Source organism: Magallana gigas, chromosome 3, assembly GCF_963853765.1.
Source record: "Magallana gigas chromosome 3, xbMagGiga1.1, whole genome shotgun sequence".
In the NCBI taxonomy this organism is placed as follows: domain Eukaryota; kingdom Metazoa; phylum Mollusca; class Bivalvia; order Ostreida; family Ostreidae; genus Magallana; species Magallana gigas.
Window position 1 is genome coordinate 318,054 of NC_088855.1, and position 23,308 is coordinate 341,361.

The 23,308-nt window shown below is 35.2% G+C and overlaps 3 protein-coding genes across 4 annotated transcripts; 1 reads left to right on the forward strand and 2 right to left on the reverse strand.

Moving 5' to 3' along the window:
• The first annotated feature begins 62 nt into the window (after positions 1–62).
• On the forward strand, positions 63–6,498 carry LOC105325724 (coiled-coil domain-containing protein 92). The gene is made up of 4 exons (XM_011425409.4): positions 63–222; positions 1,141–1,294; positions 4,858–4,905; positions 5,166–6,498. The coding sequence occupies exons 2-4, from the start codon at positions 1,168–1,170 to the stop codon at positions 5,876–5,878; spliced, it is 888 nt and encodes a 295-aa protein (XP_011423711.2). The 5' UTR covers positions 63–222; positions 1,141–1,167; the 3' UTR covers positions 5,879–6,498.
• Positions 6,499–9,723: 3,225 nt separating this feature from the next.
• On the reverse strand, positions 9,724–13,042 carry LOC105324393 (rRNA methyltransferase 1, mitochondrial). The gene is made up of 7 exons (XM_034482147.2): positions 12,698–13,042; positions 12,134–12,430; positions 11,733–11,793; positions 11,424–11,503; positions 11,175–11,280; positions 10,883–10,997; positions 9,724–10,181 (listed from the first exon to the last, which is right to left on the reverse strand). The coding sequence occupies exons 1-7, from the start codon at positions 12,886–12,888 to the stop codon at positions 9,871–9,873; spliced, it is 1,161 nt and encodes a 386-aa protein (XP_034338038.2). The 5' UTR covers positions 12,889–13,042; the 3' UTR covers positions 9,724–9,870.
• Positions 13,043–13,115: 73 nt separating this feature from the next.
• On the reverse strand, positions 13,116–23,158 carry LOC105324392 (E3 ubiquitin-protein ligase RNF10). Of its 2 annotated transcripts, XM_034482104.2 has the most exons (18): positions 22,904–23,158; positions 22,451–22,632; positions 21,760–21,968; positions 21,354–21,444; positions 21,169–21,226; positions 20,840–20,966; positions 20,107–20,246; positions 19,753–19,868; positions 19,372–19,416; positions 18,099–18,212; positions 17,102–17,224; positions 16,930–17,071; positions 16,609–16,742; positions 16,375–16,492; positions 15,759–15,998; positions 15,437–15,504; positions 15,134–15,317; positions 13,116–13,604 (listed from the first exon to the last, which is right to left on the reverse strand). In XM_034482104.2, exons 1-18 carry the CDS (start codon positions 23,010–23,012, stop codon positions 13,492–13,494), a joined length of 2,313 nt encoding a protein of 770 aa, XP_034337995.2. In that variant the 5' UTR covers positions 23,013–23,158; the 3' UTR covers positions 13,116–13,491. The 2 variants fall into 2 exon arrangements, with proteins under 2 accessions (XP_034337995.2, XP_011421757.3); XM_011423455.4 differs by having other exon boundaries at positions 16,930–17,224.
• Between the last annotated feature and the right edge of the window lie 150 nt (positions 23,159–23,308).

A 23,308-nucleotide genomic window follows, 5' to 3' on the forward strand; every position in this document is an offset into this window, starting at 1 on the left:
TTAAGTCTTGTATTTTCTGGTTATATTTTCTAATATAAAAAATATATATATACCGGAAATAACTCATTACCCACAATGCACGGGGCATTCCTTGTAGCGAAGGAAAACTGAGAAAGACATTCTGAATTTTGCCTGGAGGTTTAGAGAGCTGGCATTGTTCTATTGCATTTCAACGTAAACAATGCCAACCAAACCATCAGAAAACTGTCGTTAATTTCACATGTAAGTTGACAATAATTAGGTTTTGTTGTGAGTTGATTTCTTTGTCCAAAGTTTTTTTTAGTTTTGGAATTAAATGAGAATTTTGTGCAGAATTTTATAGAAATTGGTTTGCAGAATTAAACTACATGTGTTCACTATATTCTTTAGTCAATGAAATATTCACGTTTGCCCATTTGTGCTTTGCAATCGTTGAATTTGTCTGCATTACTTGCACTGGTCAGATCAGGGACGTATATATATATACGTCCCTGGTCATATTGATATTGCTAATTCCACTGTATTCTCCTTTGAAAAGTTGACAGGCATAGCCTACATCCACTTCTCTTCACAAGCCTTCATATTTTGATTCTGGAAAATATGTAAATGTCGCAACTGAAGACGGTCTATGCTTTGACCCATGTTTCGACTCCATAAACCTGTAATTTCCACATTTTATACATAAATTCATGCATATAACTCAAAAATTCAACACTAACCCACTATCAAATCATTTGAATCAAAGTACTTTTAAAAGGGAAATTTACCATGTTTTAGGATATTGGATGCTCCTTAATTATTAATCACTGGTGCAACCCGGGCAAGTGTGATCCCTGTGATCGTAGTGGTTGTATGTGAAAGGGTATGTGGTCGCCCATTTGGACATATGTGGGGTTTTTCTTGGCACTCTGACTTGCTTTCTATCCCCTCACACTTAAATCTTTGCGAAAGAGAGATATTCATATAAGTAAAAAAAAAATTAGTTGTAGAACTTTTATACGTTCATCGTCATAATCGTTGTAAAAGAAATATAGTTCAGTCCAATTACTAACAGAAGCTCTGATCTTTGTTAAGAGCATTTAAGTTGTTAAGTTGTTAAGAAGTCACTGTTATACACTATTAAAGTATCATCTGTGCAGTATATATGTGTTCCTATTACAGGACATTGGCCACCACAAAATTATTACCATGGCAACACAAGCAGCAGTTCATAAACGCAACCTTGAGAGTTCCATCCTCTTCATGCAGACTGAGCATGCTCAAACACTAAAGGGTCTCCATGAAGAAATCAAGAACCTCCAGAAAAAATGCTCAGGTAACTGACAAAAAACAAGCTTTCTAACCATGCACAGCTGTTACACTCAACAATTTATAGATCTTGGACGCTGAGACATGCCAACATATCTTTCTGCTGTACATTTGATACATCCTTTATAATAATGATACTAAAACAATTTCATTGACTGTTATGAGGGGATTGATTAATTACAGTTTGGCCGTGATCAAAATCGGCATTATGATTTGATTTTGTACCACTCATACTGTGGTTTCATCAATATTTGTTGAATACCAATTTTCGTTGATTTCGTTATTAAGTTTATCCTTGAAATTAAATATTCATTGAACTGCAATTTCTACTGATATTTAGTATTGAACTATTGATAGGGTCATTGGCCAAGAATTTATGTATCCTTGAAACATTTTCACTCTATCCACAAAAATTGATACCCTTGAATATTAATGAAACCACAGTAATTGATATCCCCTCATAGTCAATTTGATAAAAGTCAAGAATGATTCTCTACTTTACATGTATTTACTTTAATATCATCATGTAAACCCCACTGGCGCCCCAACAGTTAACATAATTTGAATCATATATACAGCCTACTCCGGATATATTGAAATTCAGGGGACCATGCAAATAATTTCAATATATCCGTATTTCAATATAAGCGAAATTGACTGACGTGAAGCCGTCATTTTTGAAAGTTCAATCCCGATGTAAGCATAGAAAACCAAACCCGAACAAATTATTTGGTCATCATTTATCTATTACAATAAACGGACTACATTGAACATTAGTCCTTGAAAGTTTGATTAAAATTATATCCGAAAGTTTTGTAAGTTTCATTTTGTTACTATCTAAAACCTCATTATAATATCGGATCGCATTCTTTTACAATTTAGAAAAACGTTAGAGAAAAATCACCAGACTCAAACGCTTCAAGTACTGCTGAACGCTGCTTGTATATCATCGTACGTGTACCCGCGATAATCTCAAAATCTCAAATTTCGAATTTAGGCTTTGTCCTTTCATCAATAGCCATAACTAGTTTGTATTTATCCTCAATACATCCGTATTCGTAAAAATAAAAAATTAAACAGTGAATAAATTTTACTTTTCAATAGAAGTATAAAAACACACATGAAGAGAACTTATCAATTCACACCTTTGTATATCAACCGGTCAGTCTGGCATAATTACTGTCTCCAACCGTGACGACAGCCGCCAAGGAGAACTTCAATATATCCGTTGTAAAAACAACTAATTATCACCTTTGGTGACCGATCAGTGGCTTCAATATAAGCGATATTTCAAAATAGCCGATTTCATTATATTCGTTAAATCAATGCAAAGAATATGAGAGGCAAAAACTGGGGATTTATTTCTATTTCAAAATAAGCGGAATTTCAAAATAAGCGAGTTCAATATAAGTGGAGTAAGCTGTATTTTTGTGCAGTCGAGGCAAATGCGTTACATTTGAAACGACAATCAATTTTTTTAACAAAATTAAATTCAGAAAATATATATAATATCTTGAAGACGATGACATAATGATCTATATTAAACTCACTTACTCTCATACCTACTTTAAACCATCAAACTGCTACTCTTCCCCTTCCTTAAGAGGTGTCTTAAAGAACAGGGCAACATATTGAAATCACATCTGTGTGTCCGAGGCTACAAAGCCCACACAGTGCAAAAGGCAATTTATGAGACAACCACAAAATACAGGGAAACCATTTTGCAATACAAAGAAAATAGAAAATAGTACGTAACCCTATCCAAGAACATTTATACTAACGAAACTTTGTTCAAGTACAGCACTTACACGGACATATTTGCTAGTTCCATTATGGATCGCACCAAAAAAATATTAAGTAACATGTTTTGTCACACAGACAATTCCCTTTAACCCATTAGCTGCAATAATGTAGCCCTCTATGGTTTTTTCTATCTGATATTTACTGGGGAGGGCTACAATTCCATAGGATCTCTGTAATGGTACAAAATTAATTTTTTCCTGCGACTGACTTTGGTCTAAAAAGATCATTTTTATATTCGACTTCCTTTAGATAAAATGATTTTTTAATTCAGGTTGAACAAACTAACCGTATATAATGCAAAACCAGATAAAACACATCAGCATGTTTACCAGTAGTCTATTTATGCTTGGGAGTTTTGATGGGTTTGATAACGTGAATGTCAGGGTAAATAAGTGATCTTACCTCGTTCTTTCACTAAAACATCCTTTAAGAAAATGGTATATAATGGAAAATTCAAATTTACCGCGTTAATTATGTTTAAAATAGGGAAATTCCTACATTCAGTTCAAGATCCACTCCTGAATTCTCATTGGCTGTCCCAAAATAAAACCGATCAAGGTCAGTAAACATGAGGGACAAATTTAACTTGGGTTGTTGATATACACAAAAAATAACCGATATATGGTTTTTTTTGGATTGATTTATGCATTTATACAATGAGTTCAGGTAGGAAATGCAAATGTTATTGTCATTTATGTACAATTTGAGCCAAAATCGTTGCGGGAGTTAATCACCCGCACTTGCATCATTATGGAGATCCTATGGAGTTGTAGCCCTCTCTGTAGCGGAGCGGGGACATAGAAATGCCGGGAGTGTGTCCGTGTTTCCGTCCGTCACACTTTTTTGTAAGCGCTCTCATATCTACAAATTTTGACGGATTTTCATTAAATTTATACCAAATGTTTATACCACTATTACCTTGGTCAAGTTCGAAAATCAGCATTGATCGATACTTTTTGTAGGAGTTATGGGACTTTGACCACAATAATAACTCTGTTTTATTAAAAAATTGACCTTGTAAGCGCTCTCATGCCTACAAATTTTGACGGACTTTCATTAAATTTATACCAAATGTTTATACTACTAATACTTTGGTCAAGTTCGAAAATCAGCATTGGTCGATACTTTTTGTTGGAGTTATGGGACTTTGACCACAATAATGACTCCGATTTATCCAAAAATTGACCTTGCAAGCGCTCTCATGCCTACAAATTTTGACAGATTTTCATTAAATTTATACCAAATGTTTATACCACTAATACCTTGGTCAAGTTCCTAAATCAGCCTTGGTCGATACTAGTATACTGCTTGACTGGCGGGGGATCCAGGAATTCTATTCTTGTTTTACTTTGTTTGCCCTCTAGGTTATTTTCTTGCTTATAAATAGAACTACTCTCCCTAATTTCTTGTTCGAAATGATTACTATAGTCTTATACTGAAAAACAGGTACTTTTTGCCTCAACTGCAAAAGGAATGCGCTACGGCCGTGACAGAATATCAAACATAAGCAAGCATAAATAAGCATCATAGAATAATGAAATTATATCTGGCATGCAATGCGATAAATTCCATCGGTCATATGAACCAGTAGTTACTGTAAAAATCAGAAGTTGTACCTGCCCACATCAGTTTTGACTTTTAGGTTATATTTGGCCATCTGGAAAGTGTGCGCTTACTTTAATTTAATTGCACCAAGATTGTATCTTCAACCTGCAGGTACTTGTACATTGTTGACTCCATTGAAAACGGTCAAATTTTCTGTTGTAGACCTAACATTCCAACTGAATATGCAAGGTATAGGCGATGATTCTCCGGGTGAGTATGAAATTCAATGTTATCTGTTGTTAGCATTTCACCAAGATAATTTTGATGAGATGAAAGAATACAGTAATTGGGCTGTTGATTATGAATTACTTGGTAATCACAGCTTGTTAAATTTATAGTTCAAACTTAACTTTAGTGCATTTAATATTAAAGAAAACTATTGCATTACCGTTCTATCTGTTTCACTTGTTTGAATTATTTTACCAAGTAGTACATTAAATTTTTCTAAATAACAATAATTTTGTTGATAGGTACTCAAAGTGCTCAAATAGAAGAATTGAAGAAAGAAATCCAAGATCAAATAAAAGAAAGGGCGGAGTATTGTCAGGAGCTGCAGAGAAAGGACAAGCAAATCAAACACCTGGAGACCGATGTCAAGCGTACAAAAATCAAGCACCAGGAGGAGCTGCGTAAGCGGAGCGAGTGGGAGGATAAGTTACGAGCCGATCTGGAATCCAAGTCTAATCAGGTAGCCTACTTGACAACAGAACTACATAAGCTCAAAAGATTACAGTTAGAAAGTGCTTCAAAACAGACTTACATAGCTAATGCTCATGGCCTGGTTCCCGCCCCTCCAGGCCTTCCCAAGGAGAGGATGTCAGGAATAAGGCGAGGTCATCGAGGGATGCGCAAACCGGAGCCTGAAGAAATCCATCCTGTCCGCACTGGGTCTGGGAGTACGTCCAGGTCCGATTCACCGGTTCTGGAGGCTGCCAGGTCTTTTATTGAACGAGATGAAGTTGAGCCAGAAATTCGTGAACGCAAACTCCCAACACTCCCCCCTATTAAAGCTGCCACTAATGAACGCCATGTCATGTTCCAAAAAGTTGTACAACCCTCTCATCGCAAAAAACATGTGGAAATCTCGCAGGAGGTGCAAGTGATTGCTGTGGATCACATGCCCACAAAGGAGCAGAAGTGGGCCACCCACGCCCATGAATCAAGAAGTTCCGAAATGAACTGAAACTTGTCACGTTTGCCAAATATTTTGTACTGTGTTGTGTTCCTTGTATCAGTTGTTTTTATTTTGTGTATGTTGAAGACTTGGGATCTAGGGGACCAAGTGTAGCTCTGATGCCTATAAATGAAATGTGAATGTGTGTTGATTTCATGATAGAGTGAATCTCTATTTATTTTCAATCATGACTTTTATGTTATTATTGTATGTTTATTTTTAAAACAGAGAAGAAGCTGTGTTATTTACAGAGAGTTCTGTATCTTGTTAACTTGATGCTTCACTCCGTCCTGGGTCTGTGGTCTTTCACAGTTACTGTGATACATTGACAAGTCACAATTTATATTGGCAGTATAACATTTGTGACACTTTGTTACTTTGAGAAACTTTTTGGCATATCATGTCTTGATGTGCATGATATAATCTGTAATATTTTATAAGTGAACTGCTTTTTAACTTTTGACAAATTTTTAATCATTCTCTCCAAGTTTTTGATAGATTTTAATTATCATTCATTTTCTCACTTTGAGTTTTAAGCCAAATTAATATTGTTGTTGTTTACTGTTGTTTTAAACTGTAAGCGAGTTTGCACCCATCTTTAGTGTAAATAAAACAGTTTTTTTTTTCAACATTGTTCTGTTGTTTAAGATCTGTTGAGGCTGATTATGAAATACTTTCTGTACTTAAGAATTTAATGTTTTCCTCCCCAATTTTTTTTTCTGACATTTTGGAAGATGGTACAGTATTACAATTATAGAAGCCAGAGCCCCATGGTGGTGCAAGAATATTTTTACTAGAGATGACTCTGCAAAAAGAAAATTGTTGCCTTGCAAGACAAAGACGGGGGAGCTTATGCTATACCTCGGTATCAACATCTGATTGAGATTTTGGAGCAGGTCCAATATCTGAGTTATTACTGGTCCTAATGTCACAAAATTGCGTGGGTGGAGCGTCTGGGGATACTTGAGGGCTTATTAGCCTAAATGCCGAATTGGAGTTATAAATTTCAGATGCAAGCAGGGGTAAAGGCTTACGGAGCAGGTTAAGATTTTTTGGAGCAGGTGCCCTTTGATGGCCCTATCTTAGTTATCACTGGTCCTACCTTCACTAAACTTGTTGATGATGCATCTTGTGATACTGATGACTTGACAAGTTTGGATGCTATATGCTTAACTTTCACATGCTGGAGGGGATTAATGTTTCGGGATCAGGTTTAAGTTGTTGTAGCTGGTCACAGGTTACTAGGTACATGTAAACACTGATCCTTAAATTATTCAAACATGCATGCCATCACAAAACTTGTATCGGCCTCAGGGGCTGATACAGGTTATCAGCTCTCTAAAGGGCTGATACGGATCCATATAACGCCACTTGTGGAAGTCCTCTGCCTTTTTTCGTTTCAGCATTTCTGCATGTTTACAGAAGAAAATAAAACATTTGTTATATTTTTAAGTGTAGTTGAAAACTTCAAATGCTAACAAATGTTTTGTAGCAGTCAACTTTTAAAACCTGAGAAAATTCCAGTTCTGCATGTAGCTACATGACTGTTTGTAAAAACAATTAGATGTCATATCTTTATTCAATACATGTACACAATACTTTTAAATAATTTTTAACTTCAATTTATTCAAGTTTGTGATTTTATAAAAAAAAATTTATTACTAAGTATGTAATAAATATAATAATAAATAATTTAATTCTGGTTGTAACACAGCATTTGATTGGATAGAATATATTAAGTTAAAGAATGTGGGCGCTTAAGATGTAGATTCGGCAGGAATCTGGGCGCACAAGGAGAGTGAAAATTTCATCAATTAATTTTGAATATTTTTCGAATTATAACTGTTATTTGGTTTCTGTTGGATGTGGAATGAGTGGGAAAATATTTGAAATGCAAAAGGTTTTATTATAATATGGGTCTAAATATAGCAACACGATGCAATTCATGCAAAATCCTACTTATTTACAACTGTTTTTAAATGATTTTGTTGTCTCTGGGTCTTCTCTCCACAAATTTGAAACGTGTAAAGGTAACATATTTCAACATTAAAAATGTCGCATTTTAAAAAAAGATGGAGAGATGACCCAGAGATGACTAATTATGTACTTTTCAAATTATTTTTGGAAGGATAAAAAACAAAGTCCATTGATATGACAGTGGTGTTTCAAACAGTACTTTATAGAGCATATATTGACAAGTCTCCGTGGCTCAGTGGTTTCGTCCTGGATTTAGTGAATACATACATTCAGTGTTTTGGGTTCAAATCCAACTGGTGGTCTTTTTAAAAAAAATTAAACTTTTTTGTTTTAAATGTATGTTCTTATAACATGATGTTGAAATATAATATACCGGTATATTTTAATTTGTTTTTATTGATTTCTAGATCTGCTGTATGAACACTATAAAAAAATTCTTTTCTTATTACTAGTTTTTTAGGATAACACAATATAACGTCATTAAATAATGTTTTCATTAACATTTCCAACTAGTTATCGGTTTACCTCTCATTGCCATTTTTTGAAAGCTTTGTGAGTTTTTTAATAACCGGAATAGCCATGTACTTCGACTCTCAACATAATATATTTTTGTTGAAACCTGTACATAGCCTTTCGAGGTTATAGACATTTAAATCCCAATTGATTCGTGTCGAGGATTCCTGCAAACTTACAATCTTGTGCGCTCACTTTCTTTGTTTAACCTGGTTTGCACGTCACTAGACACGTTACAATGCACCAACCTTTATCTGCTTTGCGGATTATAAAGTGTAAGTTGCCCTAACCCAGGTTATACTCGTATAACTTAGGTAGACATCGAGTTCATTTCTTAAATACCCTTTTTCCATATATCACGGCCAGTATCGGCCCTCGACCAATATCATCCCTCGGGCTGATATATTGGAGTCTTGGGCTGATAGTACTGGCTGGGATATAGAAAAGGGTAATCTGTATTATTCTCTATATAACTATGAAGTACAGAGCTAGCTTCAAATATTGTATTATATTCAGATATGATACAATGTATATTTACATGATATAAAGTTATATTGTATCTTGTTACAATTATTTATGGTTATACATATGCATGATGCAATATCGATCATACCATGTTAATATAAAATATTATATCTTGATATAAAATCATCTCTTACGATAAATATGATAATTTATCATGCTGTATCATATTTGATTGCTTTTAAATCAACATATGTAACAAAATTTCATGAGATAAATTCTAATCAGATTATAATTTTAAATTACCCCGGTATGTGATATGAAAGAACGAATATAGCTAAATCAAATATATCATCTTCTATGAAAAAAAAGCATTGATTTTATAATTTGTTTAAATAGATCATAAACTATGATTTTGATATATGATAATTGTGGTCTCACGTGGGTGGTGTCTCATCTCCATTTCCTTTGTAATCTGACAACCTAATGTTTTAAAGTAGTTCTCTATTAGCAGTGTACCGGTACTAGTGTCTCCATTACCTTTGTAATCTGACAACCTTTGTTTTAAAGTAGTTCTCCATTAGCAATGTACCAGTACTAGTGTCTCCATTACCTTTGTAATCTGACAACCTTTGTTTTAAAGTAGTTCTCCATTAGCAATGTACCAGTACTAGTGTCTCCATTAACTTTGTAATCTGACAACCTATGTTTTAAAGTAGTTCTCCATTAGCCATGCACTGGTAATATAGTGTCTCCATTACCTTTGTAATCTGACAACCTATATTTAAAGTAGTTCTCCGTTAGCAATGTACCGGTACCAGTAAGTGTACTAAACTCAGCAGACAGATATTTTTCAATATCATTCTAATTAAATACTGCGTGATTTGTAAAAATTCATGGAATAACACTCTGAAATAGCTTTATAGACTTTATTTACACTTACACATGAATGAAAGGTACATTTATCATCTGAGCATACTAAATGAAATACAAGTAAATCAAACAAATAAATCCAACTTTAATGTGTTCATCTTTCCATGAGGTGGTCACTATTTTATTCTTTCATTGTTTGATACGACATGGTAAATGATGATACCAGTAGCCACCGAGACGTTGAGTGAATCAACCAATCCAGTGTCAGCAGTGGGTGAATCAACCAATACAGTGTCATCACCAGATGAATTGACCAATCCAGTGTCAGCACCAGATGAATTGACCAATCCAGTGTCAGCACCAGATGAATTGACCAATCCAGTGTCAGCTCCAGATGAATTGACCAATCCAGTGTCAGCTCCAGGAACAAACACAGCTCTACTGCACTGTCCCATCACAGCACTACTGATCCCTCGCTCCTCGTTACCTACAAAAATCAATAAATATCTTTTCAAAGACCTTGCAAAATGATGCATTTTATCAATACAAAAAAACATACTTTTAATATGTAACAATAGCAGATCCTGGAGTTTTTAATTCAATTTATATAAATAAAGTTACTGTGTATGTGCTATTAATCAAAGGTTTTTAATTTTATTAAATTTTAGAATTATCAATATTTAACTGTATTGTTGCAATCATACGAGTCATTAATTAACATCAATTTTTTAATTTTAACTAGCAGGACAACTTTTTGTGACAAGGACTATATACGATACTCTATACAGTTATTTATCAATGACTTATCATTATTTCTGATGGTGTTTTTATTAACATCTAGCTGTTTTGACACCAAAACATTTTACATGTATACAAACTTGATTATCAACAAACTTGAATGAGTAAATACTTCTTTAAAATACACCATTGTAATTAAAATTTCTAATTAATGCAATGAATTTAATATTTAATTACATCTGTATGTGTTATATCACTCAATCTCATGAATTTTAATTGAATGTGAGGAATTTATATAGTTATGTGTAATATCGCTTTATCTCCTGAATTTTTAAGTTCTGCTTGTCTGAAAGTTGTGAACTATATGAAATATTTCAAACAAGTGTTAGGTGATTTACTTTAATTAGGAAAAGAAAGTCAGAAAGAAGGATCAAGAAAGGATGAACTCACCTACGACAATAAAGACGGGTGCATTCACCGCTAGATCCTGTAAAGGCGTCATTGGGATCCGGGCACTGCGGTCCGTAGACGCCCCTACTACTTGTCCCCCCGCCTCCTTCCAGTTCTTGATGACATCAACAAAACGTCAATTTAACTACATTATAATCAAACAACTCAACAGAAACCAAAATCTTCAGATCAGCCTCTCTGATATAATTGGCTATTTTCTTTCAACTGGAAAAAGTACAGGAAGCTGTTTATAGAGGATATTGTCTGAGATAATGAGCGAGCCGTGACTGACCTGAAGTATCTCTACAATGTCTCGTTCCTCCCTCAGTCCGGCCAGTCCCTCCATCACCTCCAGGGACCCCGAGCTGGCCTTGCTTACCACAGGACTCAGGCGACAGCTGTAACCAAGGCAAGCAGTGCTAATGTCCCACACCAAATCTCACTTCGACCAAAAACACATTACCCTAAAACTTCAGGGGCATAACATAATTTGTTATCAATGTCATTATATTACTGAATAAAATCATTAAGGATTTCTTACCTGTTTTTCTCTGGGGTAAGAACCCGATCTACACCTAGAAAGAATGACGTTCGAAGAATTGCTCCAAAGTTCATGGGGTCCTGAAATGTAGTTGTTCAACTTTACAAGCATACAGTTACAATGATTTAATCAGCTGTCTCGGAATGAGTATAAAATTAATATTGTGTACAGTTTTTCTTACACAGAAAGATTTTGTCATGTTTTAATGTCTAGATACCAATTTAGTTATTTTTTCTTGGTTTTTGTTTGTATTTTTATTGGGGGGGGGGGGGTTAGTAATTAATAAGTATTAATTTCTACATCATGTACCTGTACATTGTACGGCATCAGCCACACAGGGTATCTCCACCTGGACTTGATTTCTGTCCAGCTGCCAAAAAATAATACGTACTGTACAGTTCATGTACGTCAAGTTCAAGACTCAAAGTTGTCAAGTTACAGTTACAATAAATATCTTTAAATAAAACATGAACATGTGTTCTTGATACAGTGTATGTTGGGCTAGCTATGACAATTATGTGTCGGCGCCAATAATTAAATATTGTTATTTATCACAAATTGCAGTTGTTCAATGTTGATTTTTTTCAGCACCTACATGCAGTACATGCTTTACAAACAATGATGAAGATATTATACATACAGTAGCTGTAGATATTTTACATACATTAATTAGCCATAGATATATTACAAACATTAGATAAAGATATTACCATATTGAGGTAGACGCCACAGAGACCGGGAGCCCCGACACATCCAAACATATCCCCTGGTTGGGCCTGGATCCACTCAGCTTGTCTAAATCATTTTTCGTCACTGTCACAACTGGAACATTGAGTTTCTCAGCTTGTTCTATTATCCTTTTCCCCTCTTCTTTACATTTAGTGTTTTCTTTCATAAAGAGTTTATAAAATTTCCGTTTGTTTGCTCGCAGTGCGAGGGAGACTGGGTGAATTCCAAACAATACCTCACCGTTAACATCTATGCTCATGTTTTCGTGACTAAAAGACCTACATATAATCAAAATCATTTCCGACACTTAATATTAAAAGCTTAACTTACATATAAACACACACTAGCTGTCACTGCATTAAAGTAACATACATGCAGTGCCAGCAAATAGTAAATTATAATACTATTGAGTAGCCACATACATTGACAAAATTATTTGATCAGGCAACTTATACAATTTTTAAAGAGGTATATTGAATTTGAATAAAACTTTGAGGATTTCTGTCATAAATGTAGCCTCCTCCTCTCCCCAAAAGAGAACTTACTTGGGTGACTTCTTGCCAAGGCCTGGCAGTCTATAATTGTATTCAGGAAGATCTTTTCCTTTGTGAGACCCATACAGCCTTACATGCAGACACCTCACACCAAGCACCTCCCAGAGTTCTTCTTTAGTTGTATTACCACAAAATATCCTTACATTAACATATCTATTTAAAACTGTCAGCAACATCTTCATATATTGACACCCATTTATGTCAGATGGAACATTAAAATTCTTTAGCTTGGCTTCCAAAGCACCACATCATGTGGCACAAGGCTAGTTCAGTGAAATGAAACTGCTATAGTTAACATAAGGAGCTGTTTTGAAATTTCAACATTTAACATTGCCATACCATGTGTTTACAATTGGCTCAATATTTCTACCTTCTGTATTAAAAGAGCATGATAAAGGAAAGACAACTCTTTAAGGAAAAAAGGCAAACATTTATTCTCCAATAACAGAACAGTATTTGTTGAAACTCACAAATATAAAGTACATGTAGTAAATCATAACCATTTTCTACTCAAACTCGTAGAAATACATCTATATGACTAATATTCTGTAGAAAGAAAATGTTGAATGATCGTAAATACAGAACATATTACAATGGTTTCACAAATAGCATATAAAACACAATTCTTTTTTTATCTAGAAGGAAAAATGATATTATAATGATGCAAGTTTTCATGTTATATTAGAGACTTGGTTTATTCAACATTGGATGATTTCATTTTAGAAATAATTTTTCAAAAACATAAAAAACCCATCCCCTAGTTCTACAACAATTAGCATTGTGTTTTATTTTCCTCCTCGGGCCATAGATGTTGCAAACAAAAGTTTCTGCTGTTTTTTCTTTTTCTTCCCTGGCAGTTTCTCCATCTTAAAGCCACTTTCCTCACTTTTGTCTTGAGCTAAAAAAAATAAATAAATACAATTACTGCAATTCTTGGTTTAAGAGGTTTTACTTAAAAATATACAATGAAATAAAAATTAATCTTTTAAATAGTTTCTTTCCCATAAATTGTCACCTAGCTTCATAGCACAGAGGGTTATAAGTTTTCACTACGAATCTGTAAATAATGAGTTCGTATCTTTCTTGGGATTTAAAATTTTTTACCTTTCCAAAATTTTTTAAAAATTAATGTGTTTTTTGGCGATATATTGTAAAATTTGAAAATTTTAAATAGGTGAAAGTATTTTAATTATAATGTACTTAAATCCACATAAATATTGACAGATGTCCCATACCACCTTAAATGCAAATGCTCAACTTCCAACAACTTAATAAACTAGAAAACTGACCAGTCAGGAAGGGCCCCGCTATGACAATTAATATAGAGAAGTGAAAAAAATCTTTGAATTCCATCCTCTTTATATAAACAATGATGAAAAATAAATGCCCGGCAGAAGATGTAAAGAACTGGAATATATAGGATCTCGTGATTTGTAGTTGGATATGATTTTCATCCAACAATTAAAGTGTTCTTTTTCTTGAGCCTTAGTGAGGGGATAAAACACACAAGTTGGATAAAAATCATATTATGCTACAAATCATACGAGATTCTATTTATCCCATGTTTTATACACCACAATCAATGTTTACACTGTTTATAACACTCCACATTATTTTACTTCATTATGCCTACGCAAATCCCATTGTAAAGTCACAACTGTGGGAAATCAAAAAAATATCCAATGAGTCATATCCACGGGATAAAGGGGGTTAACATGGGATGAAATAAAATTTGTTAAAAAAACAAAGAATTGATACCAATGCAATGATACCTAGGCTTTGCCTCAACTTCAAATAAACATCACTTGCAGACACATGTGTACGGTAATACATATAACAGATAAAAGACAGACCTTAGATTGCAGTAATTAATCTCAATGTGACAGATAAAGATAAAGCTTAGGATTTTCTTCCTGTGGAAGGTTAATTAATCCCAAAGGACAAATATTGCAAAGCCTTCCATGTATACAATGGTAACATTCTCAGCAGTTATCTCTCTTTGCCCATTCATTCTTATGCATAGTTAGGAATCTACCCCACCACCCCAGCTCCAAACCAGAAGACATAGAGAACCAAACTTAGCATCAAAATATGTATTTCTGCCTACTGAACTACCATACCAAATTTGAACTTGATTGGGCAACCATAAAAAAAGTTATTAGAAAAAATCAGGAAATTTGTGGACGGAAGAGTGACAGACGGACGGACAGAAGGACGGACGGACAGAGTGATTACTATAGGGCACCCGCAAATCCTTGCGGGGCCCTAATAAAAGAACAATTTCAAAACAGAATACTGGAAAAAAGATGAAATCAAATTTATAACTTACAAGTGCTTGCCAGAATTTTTATTTTCTGTAGCACAAACAATCGCAAGTACTTGCACTGCAGGACAATTTTAGAGTTTATATAAAAAAAAATCACTGACCTTTTCCACTCTCCAGATTTTCAAAAGCAGCCTGAATGGCAGCCCCAAAAGAATTCTGAAAGACAGGTGCAGCGGACTGTTCCTCATCACTGCCCTCACTGTCACGGCCCACTGATTTCATGTCTGGTTTTGGTTCAGAGACTTTTGGCCATGTTGGCGTTTTCTTCAATCCACCTCTTAACATCTACAGAACACAAAGAGAAAAGGTGAATCTTATGTATTAAAGTGGCTTCTCAATATTAAAGTGGCTTCTCCATATAGTGTCAATTTCTTATTTAAAATTTTCATCTTTTTTTTTTTTACCTGAGCAAACGACAAGGATGTCTGTTGTCCCTCATCTTCTTCTAGAGGAGATCCAACACCTACAGTATCTGTATAAAGGAAAAAATACAGTCACAGTATAGTCAGGATGTATAAAATAGATGGCAGTGTCAGCCAACAACTCTAACAATATCAAGGACGTTCGAGGCCATTTGGTAAATCCTAGTACAAATGTACTACATACGTACATGTATTATCATCTCAACTTAACATTAGCCTGTGTAGATTACTATCAATACATCTAAGATTTCTGTCCTTTTCTCAGAGTATTCATGAAAAATGTGCTTTTACTAAAGCTAATTACCTAGAGGACTTCCTATGGGAGAAGAAATGGATGGTAAACTCTGCTCACTGCTGTCACTTGTTGCCGCTGGAGACGAGGGTCGATTTTCTGACACAACTTGTGGACAGAGGGCGCTTTTTACTATCTTCATTCCCGGACTTATTCCCAGGCGACGCCTCTCCTCATCCTGTATCTTTTTACTCCATCGTTTTTCTAATCGCATCTTCTTCTGTCGAAGACGTTTTCTATATTCTATGTCATCTAAAAAGAATGTGGAAATATTGTAAATAAGACATTATAACTGTAAAACAGATGAAAACATATATCGTTTAACCATAATTCATTGCAATATAGATCGTTATCCAAACCAGAAAAAAATTAAGATATTCATGTGCTACACGTATCATAGAAATACTAATGACAAATTAAAGGACAAAAACCCCTTCCACAATTTCAAGAGGATTTTATGCAGGTCAATAGGAACTTATTTTCTATGTACATGTATGACTGATACACGAAAAATTAACAATTTTGATTCAATACATTATAACATAATACAATTTTTAAAATGACTTGTATTTAATACAAAAAAATATACCGTATATAAATCAGTTACAGTTCCACGTGACTGTCTTACCAGCAAAACATGTCAAGGTGTCTCTAGAAAGGACCGGAGGTCGAAGGTCGAGTTCAGCCACCAGGAACTCGCTGGTCAGTGGGAGATGGGACAGGTACCTTAACCTCTTCCTTAATTCCTGCATACATAAAGGTATTACTTAAGAACACACAAGGAAAGAAGGAAGTGTAGCTTTTCAGTTTTTATTGTTATACATGTATACATATCCATTACAGAGTGCTACCGCTGACCTACCTCTGTCATAAACACACTCTCCATTTCTACTATTTTAGCAGTGATGGTCTGAGGGCCATGTTCTAGTCCACCATATTCTTTCACCAAACACCTGGCATTCAAGGCATGCAGAAAAATCCTTTGTCCATCCTCAGCTATAAAGATAAAAGCATGCTTCTTACAAAGTCAAAATCAAATCAATTACTTTTAATTTTGAACAGTGAATCTTAACCTTCATAATAAATCCGATGTGTACCGACCAACAGGTAAGTCATAGAGTACAGGGAATTTCCAATTAGAAAAATCAGTACAGACTCCAGAACTTGGTTTAAAGGCTCCTACCTTGGTAGAAGTAGAACGCATTGTTGATGTGTCGAGGGGTGTCCCCATCCAGGTGGGGGATTTCCAGGTTCTCTGCGGCTTCCTCCAGGGGCAGGGCGTCCTCTGGCATCAAGGACTCTACCCCAGCCTGATTTGCTCCTGCCTGATCCACCCCCGCCTGATTCGCCCCAGCCTGATCCACCCCTGCCATGTCATCAGAACAGATGTCAGTAGACGTGTCTGTCTCTACTTCAACATCAGGCCAGCTTTCAGTCACCTCTTCATCAGCAAAGGCACAGGCATACTGGGTAACATTCTATGCACAAATCAAAAAGCCTATGAACTTAACTAAATCTATGGTATTTATTTTGCTAATTTTAGCAAAGAAAGAATATGTAAGATAAAAACAATTCCTGCCTAGGTTTTGAGAATGCAGTTGTCGGTTAATTTTGCATGGCTAGAATGTTAGAATGTTATGTTCCTTATCAAGACACACCATGGATTTACATGAGGCAACTACTTATTTGTATATTGTATGTACATAGTGATGGGATATTGGGAAAATTTTCAGAATCGATTATCAGAAATAATCAGGGTTTGCTTTGGTTGTTAGACATTTTCTTCTTGTGGAAGCCTAAATAGTTCCATAATGTGACTTACTAATGTTATAAGAATACGGAATCAAATCCTGCAGGTTGCCCTGTCATTATCAATTATCATTAAGATCCCCCCACATTGCGCAAAAGGTTTTTTCATGTCAGTTTTATTTTGTTCAATCTAATTGATTGTGAAAATTGTTGTTGATAATCGACATTGGGAGAAATTAAGCGATCAACTTTCGATTGTTGCCGATAACTGGCCCATCACTGTATACATCCAAGAAGATTTACCTATATGAGAGTATAGACCAAGGGGCCTGCAGAGCAGGTGCTTGCCAACATTCCCTTGATAAGTATAGGATTGAAAGAATGTTCAAGAGCACTTGTTCTAACAGGTGTCTGGGTTGGTAGGGAGTGAAAGATTTCTGATAGAAGATTTATACATATATGATTTATACATATCTTAACTTGAATGTACATTTCAGCTTATTACCCGTATGGGAGAATAGACCTGGGTAAGGGGGGGAGAGGAATTTTTTACTAGAATTTCACGCAAATTACTGATACATCTAGTATATGTACAGTAGTTACCTGTGTGGGAGTAAAGACCTGTGTGGGTGGGGGGCTGGAGATTTCTGACTGTGGAAGAGGTTCACTCACGGATGATGAAGAGGAATGTCTCCTCATCAGGTTCTCCTCTCTAGCCTGTCAACAAAGTACAGGAGTTGAACAAAGAACCAACTTATGAGCAATTTTATTCAAAAGTGCAGGATCCTAATAAGTCTAAGATAAACAAAACTATTCACAAGTACAGGATCCCAATTAGCCTCACACAAACTATTTAAAAGTGCAGGATTCCAATTAGTCTCAGAACATGCAATTACTGTAAAACGAGAAAATATGGCGCACTACAAATTTTAGCGCCTTTGGCGCAACTGCCTCTGAGCGCTAAAATTAATAGTGCGCCAACGATTTCCATATGTATTAAATTTCTGCAAGTTGCAAAACAATAACGTCAGTCCATTTTTAAGGCTATATAGAAGTGTTCATTTAAATATCAGATGCTGTCGGTTCTGTTTGTTTAAACAATTACACAGGTAAACGGTATGGCTTATCGGGTATAAGTGCATACACATGGATTAGTTAATTTAGTTTTAATTGCTTTTTAATATCTCTCATTAGCACTTTAAAAATCGGGCTTCTCCCCATGCCACTTCAATTTAGCGCCTCGAGGTGAAAATGTGATTAAGCGTGGCGATCGTGAACGCTGACAATATATGATTGGTCATAATGGCTTTGATCTCTGATTAGTGGATATAAAGATATCAAGACAATACCTATTTTTTGTGTTTTTTAAATGTAAAATTACTGTGAAAAAGATTCTCTCATGGTGATCGAAACTCATGGTAAATGTAGCATTCGATTTCGCATTTAGTTTCGGACTCTTCTAGTGTTATCCAAGTCGACACGTTAAATTCAAAGTACAATAACTCAAATTTGTTTACCAACAAAAATTACACATCATCGATAATAAATGAAGTTTTCATATCTATCTACTGACGATTTACACAAAAGTAAGTGTATTGTTCTCAACGACAGTTTACTGTGCATGCGAGATAGAAATCAAAGTCGTTGTGTTCGCGTGCTTGAATGAACACAGAACTAAATTTTGGGCGTGATCGTTTATCAAACAACAACGTTTTTTGTATTATTTTTTGAAGAAAAGATGCATGCGCTAAAATATAATTGCGCTAATGTACTGGCACTTGCGTTTGCGCTAAAATACGTATGCGCCAAATTTTCTCGTTTTACAGTACTTAAAATAATGTACAATGCTGAACATTAACAAGAGATTATCTCTAACCTTTAAATGATGAAGTGCTGAGTCAATAAAGGCCACCTCCGAAGTCTGAAAATACAATACAGACATAAATGATTAATTATGTTCTAAATAAAACAAACATGTAAAACACAGAGTTTTCAATAACTTTGAAGTAAAGCTTTTTTTAAAAAAAAAAAGCTTTTTTAAGAATAACTTCAAGTAGTTTTTTTGCTTAGTATGAAATTTGAAGCAGCTTATTTTGACCATTCAGACAGTGAAAAATTGCCTTTTACCTCCCCTTGTGGAAGTCCCTACATCATCAGAGATTGCAATTCTCAGCAATACTGATGTGAAGCACTTGCAATACTATGTTAATCAGAAAGTTATAAACCTCTGAATGAGATAAAAATACATGTACTGTACCTCTGCCTCTCTATTCTTGCGCTCTAATTCAGAGCGTTCCACGTCAGTGATTTGACTCTTTATATAGCCCCCGTCTGCTGTTAGTATTTTCATCCCTGAACACTTCCTGGCATCATCTAATGATTACAGAAACATTCATTTTACTCTTTCAATACAGGTCAAAATTAAAGCAACAAGTAGAAGATGGTTACTTTTGTAATGGAAATATGTAGAATGTGAAATATCCCTACTATTTCAGAAATGTGATGCAATACTCTTGATTCACACAAGATATCAGTTGCCTGACCCCCACCCCACCCCACCCCAGCCCCCAAATCCTTGTGTCATTCACATTCACTGCTTGCTACTACGCACCATTTATTCTCATCATGATGCCCTCTCTCTTCTCCCAGAGACTTTTTGGCATGGCGTATATAGTTCCTCTCTCCTTTTTCATTAGTTGCATGGTGATCGTCTGTCCTACAGCATACGAAGGCACCTTCTCTGTGCGTGTACTACAACATGTACAAGTAAATATATCACAAACATATGGAACGGTAAAATTTTTTCTTGAAATAGCAAGGACTCACAAAGCAATTCTACAAGCCCATGGTAAATGAGAAGACAAAAAGAAACTTTCAATTAAGGTAGATTTCTATCTATCAACAGAGTTATGCTCTGCCAAAGTAAAACTTGACAAGTGAGTTTAAATTTTCAAAAATCTTTAACATTTCCATTGTGTTTTGATAGCTCAACCTATTAGCCACAGGCCACCCAAACTATAGTCCATAGTATACATCTATTTATGTTATATGTTTGATCAACATTCATGTTATTATTGAATTTTTTGAAATTCTTTTTGCCAAAAATAATAACTTCTCCCATATGCCACTTTTTTCAGATAAAATTGATGTTTGAAATTCCTATTCTCATATTCAATACCATTTAAAAGTCAAGAAAATTATCATGTGTGCTTATAAGCCGTAATAGTCTTAAAAAGAAAGATCAAAAGTTAATAATGATACCAATGCACAATCTTATTTTCAAATACTTATAAACCTATTTACAACATTTTAAAGTTGTCAGTGTTTGTGTTGCATTAGCTAACCTCTTCAAGTCTTTTTCATGCACAGCCTCGTAACAGATTGGACACTTTCTCCATGTTTGTTCTCCGAGGGCCAAGTAATGTAGGATACAAGGCCAGCAGTAGATGTGACCGCATCGCGTCATCTTGGCTGTAAACAATACATGGTACACAAATTATCTGAACTCATCATTAGAAATTAACAATACAAGGTACAAACCCACAAATCATCACAATAGCTGAAATTCCTTCAACTTTATACTGCACTCAGAGAACTGCAGAAATTAAATTTAAAGGTATAGTCTTTTTTTTATGATACATTCTGCATTGTATAAACCTAATCACTCAATTACCTGCAATGGGTTGTTCCAGACATATTGGACAAGGAGTTACTTCATGGCCAAAGACGCGCTACAATTGAGTTAAAACAGTTTTAAATCTCTATCATGATTCATGAAAGCTTGATGGATCTCAACATTTTATGCAAAATTTCCCTCTGCTTATAATATACATGTATCAGATTTGCAAAGACACATACAATCAATTCTATGGCATCCCAGTCTACCAGAACATCAGGGTCCACAGAGTGTATAGAGTAGTCACCATCATCCTTCACAACAAACTGGTAACTAAAACACGAAACACGTCAGAGCTTATCATCTGTGATTAATCCACATCAAAACACTTAAATTCATCGACTGGTTGAAAAAAAAAGAATAAAGATACAATCAGCTGCCACTGCAACACAGCTTTAGCATTATAACTTAAACGTGAACATGACTCATACATGGCATTGTCAGCCATGTATGGCTTTCCTGTCCAATATACTTAAAGCTCCTATATTAGCCTTATACAGTAAAGAAAAAGAAATAGTATTTATAAGTTGTGTTCAGCTTTAATGTACACCTGACAATTCTTTTATGACAAACTTGGGAAGTTCTTACTTGGCTTGCAGGTACTGCTCTTTGTTGTATAATGACTTTTTAGTTGATCCCTTTTTTCTACCATAACTATGACTGTCAAAGTGCCATGCAGGACGGCCTCTTGTTTTCTCACTACCACTGTGTCTGCTGTATGTGAAGTTCAGCAGATGATTTAAATTGGCTTTTCTTCCAGAAATTAAATCCAGTTCAGGAGAAAAGTCCTCTGTCAGCTGTAAATAAGAATTGGGTCATACATGTAGCTATAAGCAAAGTCCTAGTTTTTCTACAACTCACTGACCTATAGATAAATAAATCTCTTCCAGTGCCAACACCTCATGATATAAAAGAATTGTTACACCACAATCTTAGACTTTTTAAAAATATTTAAAACTATTCAAATGTTGTGCACACTTTTTAATCATACCCGAAATATTAACAAGTAGTGACATTCAGTCTCTATAAACAATGTTGACTCTCACTCCACACATCATAAAATACCATTAAATCTTCCATCAAAAAATTACATTGTCTGCAACAAAATTGATTAAACAGGTCCATTTCATTCACTATTTCTTTGTGACACAGAATAAAATTCCAGTCCAGTCTATAATATTTTAAAATGGTAAACTTCTGCAGATTTGGGGTCTATTTCAAGGTGTTGTGCAATTTTCCTAAATCTGGAATTGCCTCCCTTAGATTTCAAATTTCTTACGTCTTCTCTGGCTGTTTCAGCTCCCTGACTGTATTGGCCTCCCCGTGAGCGAGGCCGCTTGTCAAACATGTTGCGACTCTTTTGAGGGGTGGGTCTACGTGGACTGCTTTCTGACAGGTTTTTCCCATTATATTCTTTTCTTCTCCCCCCACGACCAAATTGACGAAGAGCTGAGCCATCCCCTGAAAATGAAACAAACTCCTACAGGTTACATTTATTTACAGTAAGTTTACTAATAAGTTAAACGCCATTTTAAAAATATGGTTGCTATGATGCATAATGTCATAACTAAGCCTAAAAGCAAAATAGGCCCAAAATTAACAATGCCAGTGGAGCATGCAAATCAAAGCCATGCTCGTCTGATGATCTGTCACCTCCCATTTTTTAAAATTAAATGCAGTACTGAGGAATAGAAGGGATATGAACCGGAGAGAATTGTGCACAGATGCTCACCATTATTTTGTAATCTTTTCGAGTCGTTACCATTGCCCTGTTTCTGAGCAGCTGTTGACAGTTGGCGATTGTTTTTCTTGTCCATTGTGTTGCAATTTTCCTCCAACATAAACCCCCCAATTAAATGAAATAACACCAGACCCAAAGGCCGCTCCTTCGTGAATAGGAGAGACGCAGACTACGAGCGACGACATCTTTACAACTCCATGATTACCGACCAAAATTAAGAATAAAGTTATTCGACACAAATGTTGTTAAATCAGATAAAAAGTTAGATAGTTAGAGTTCTGAAAACTTTGGGGGTTTCTTGCCCCCAAAACAAAAGTTCCCTTGCCCTTTCTAATGGCAAAAATCGCAATCTTTCGACTGCAACTTACAACTTTATATGGCGACGAGCGCCCATGA

Excerpts from the sequence above, each read along its gene's own strand:
- LOC105325724 (XM_011425409.4), top strand. The coding sequence starts at position 1,168 with ATGGCAACACAAGCAGCAGTTCATAAACGCAACCTTGAGAGTTCCATC. Across the intron at positions 1,295-4,857 it reads CCTCCAGAAAAAATGCTCAG|ACCTAACATTCCAACTGAAT; the intron begins GTAACTGACAAA and ends TTTCTGTTGTAG. Across the intron at positions 4,906-5,165 it reads TATAGGCGATGATTCTCCGG|GTACTCAAAGTGCTCAAATA; the intron begins GTGAGTATGAAA and ends TTTTGTTGATAG.
- LOC105324393 (XM_034482147.2), bottom strand. The coding sequence starts at position 12,888 with ATGAAGATGTTGCTGACAGTTTTAAATAGATATGTTAATGTAAGGATA. Across the intron at positions 11,504-11,732 it reads TGATGCCGTACAATGTACAG|GACCCCATGAACTTTGGAGC; the intron begins GTACATGATGTA and ends ACTACATTTCAG. Across the intron at positions 11,281-11,423 it reads CTTACCCCAGAGAAAAACAG|CTGTCGCCTGAGTCCTGTGG; the intron begins GTAAGAAATCCT and ends CCTTGGTTACAG.
- LOC105324392 (XM_011423455.4), bottom strand. The coding sequence starts at position 23,012 with ATGTTGGAGGAAAATTGCAACACAATGGACAAGAAAAACAATCGCCAA. Across the intron at positions 16,743-16,929 it reads TGCGTTCTACTTCTACCAAG|CTGAGGATGGACAAAGGATT; the intron begins GTAGGAGCCTTT and ends TTATCTTTATAG. Across the intron at positions 15,999-16,374 it reads CACCTTGACATGTTTTGCTG|ATGACATAGAATATAGAAAA; the intron begins GTAAGACAGTCA and ends CATTCTTTTTAG.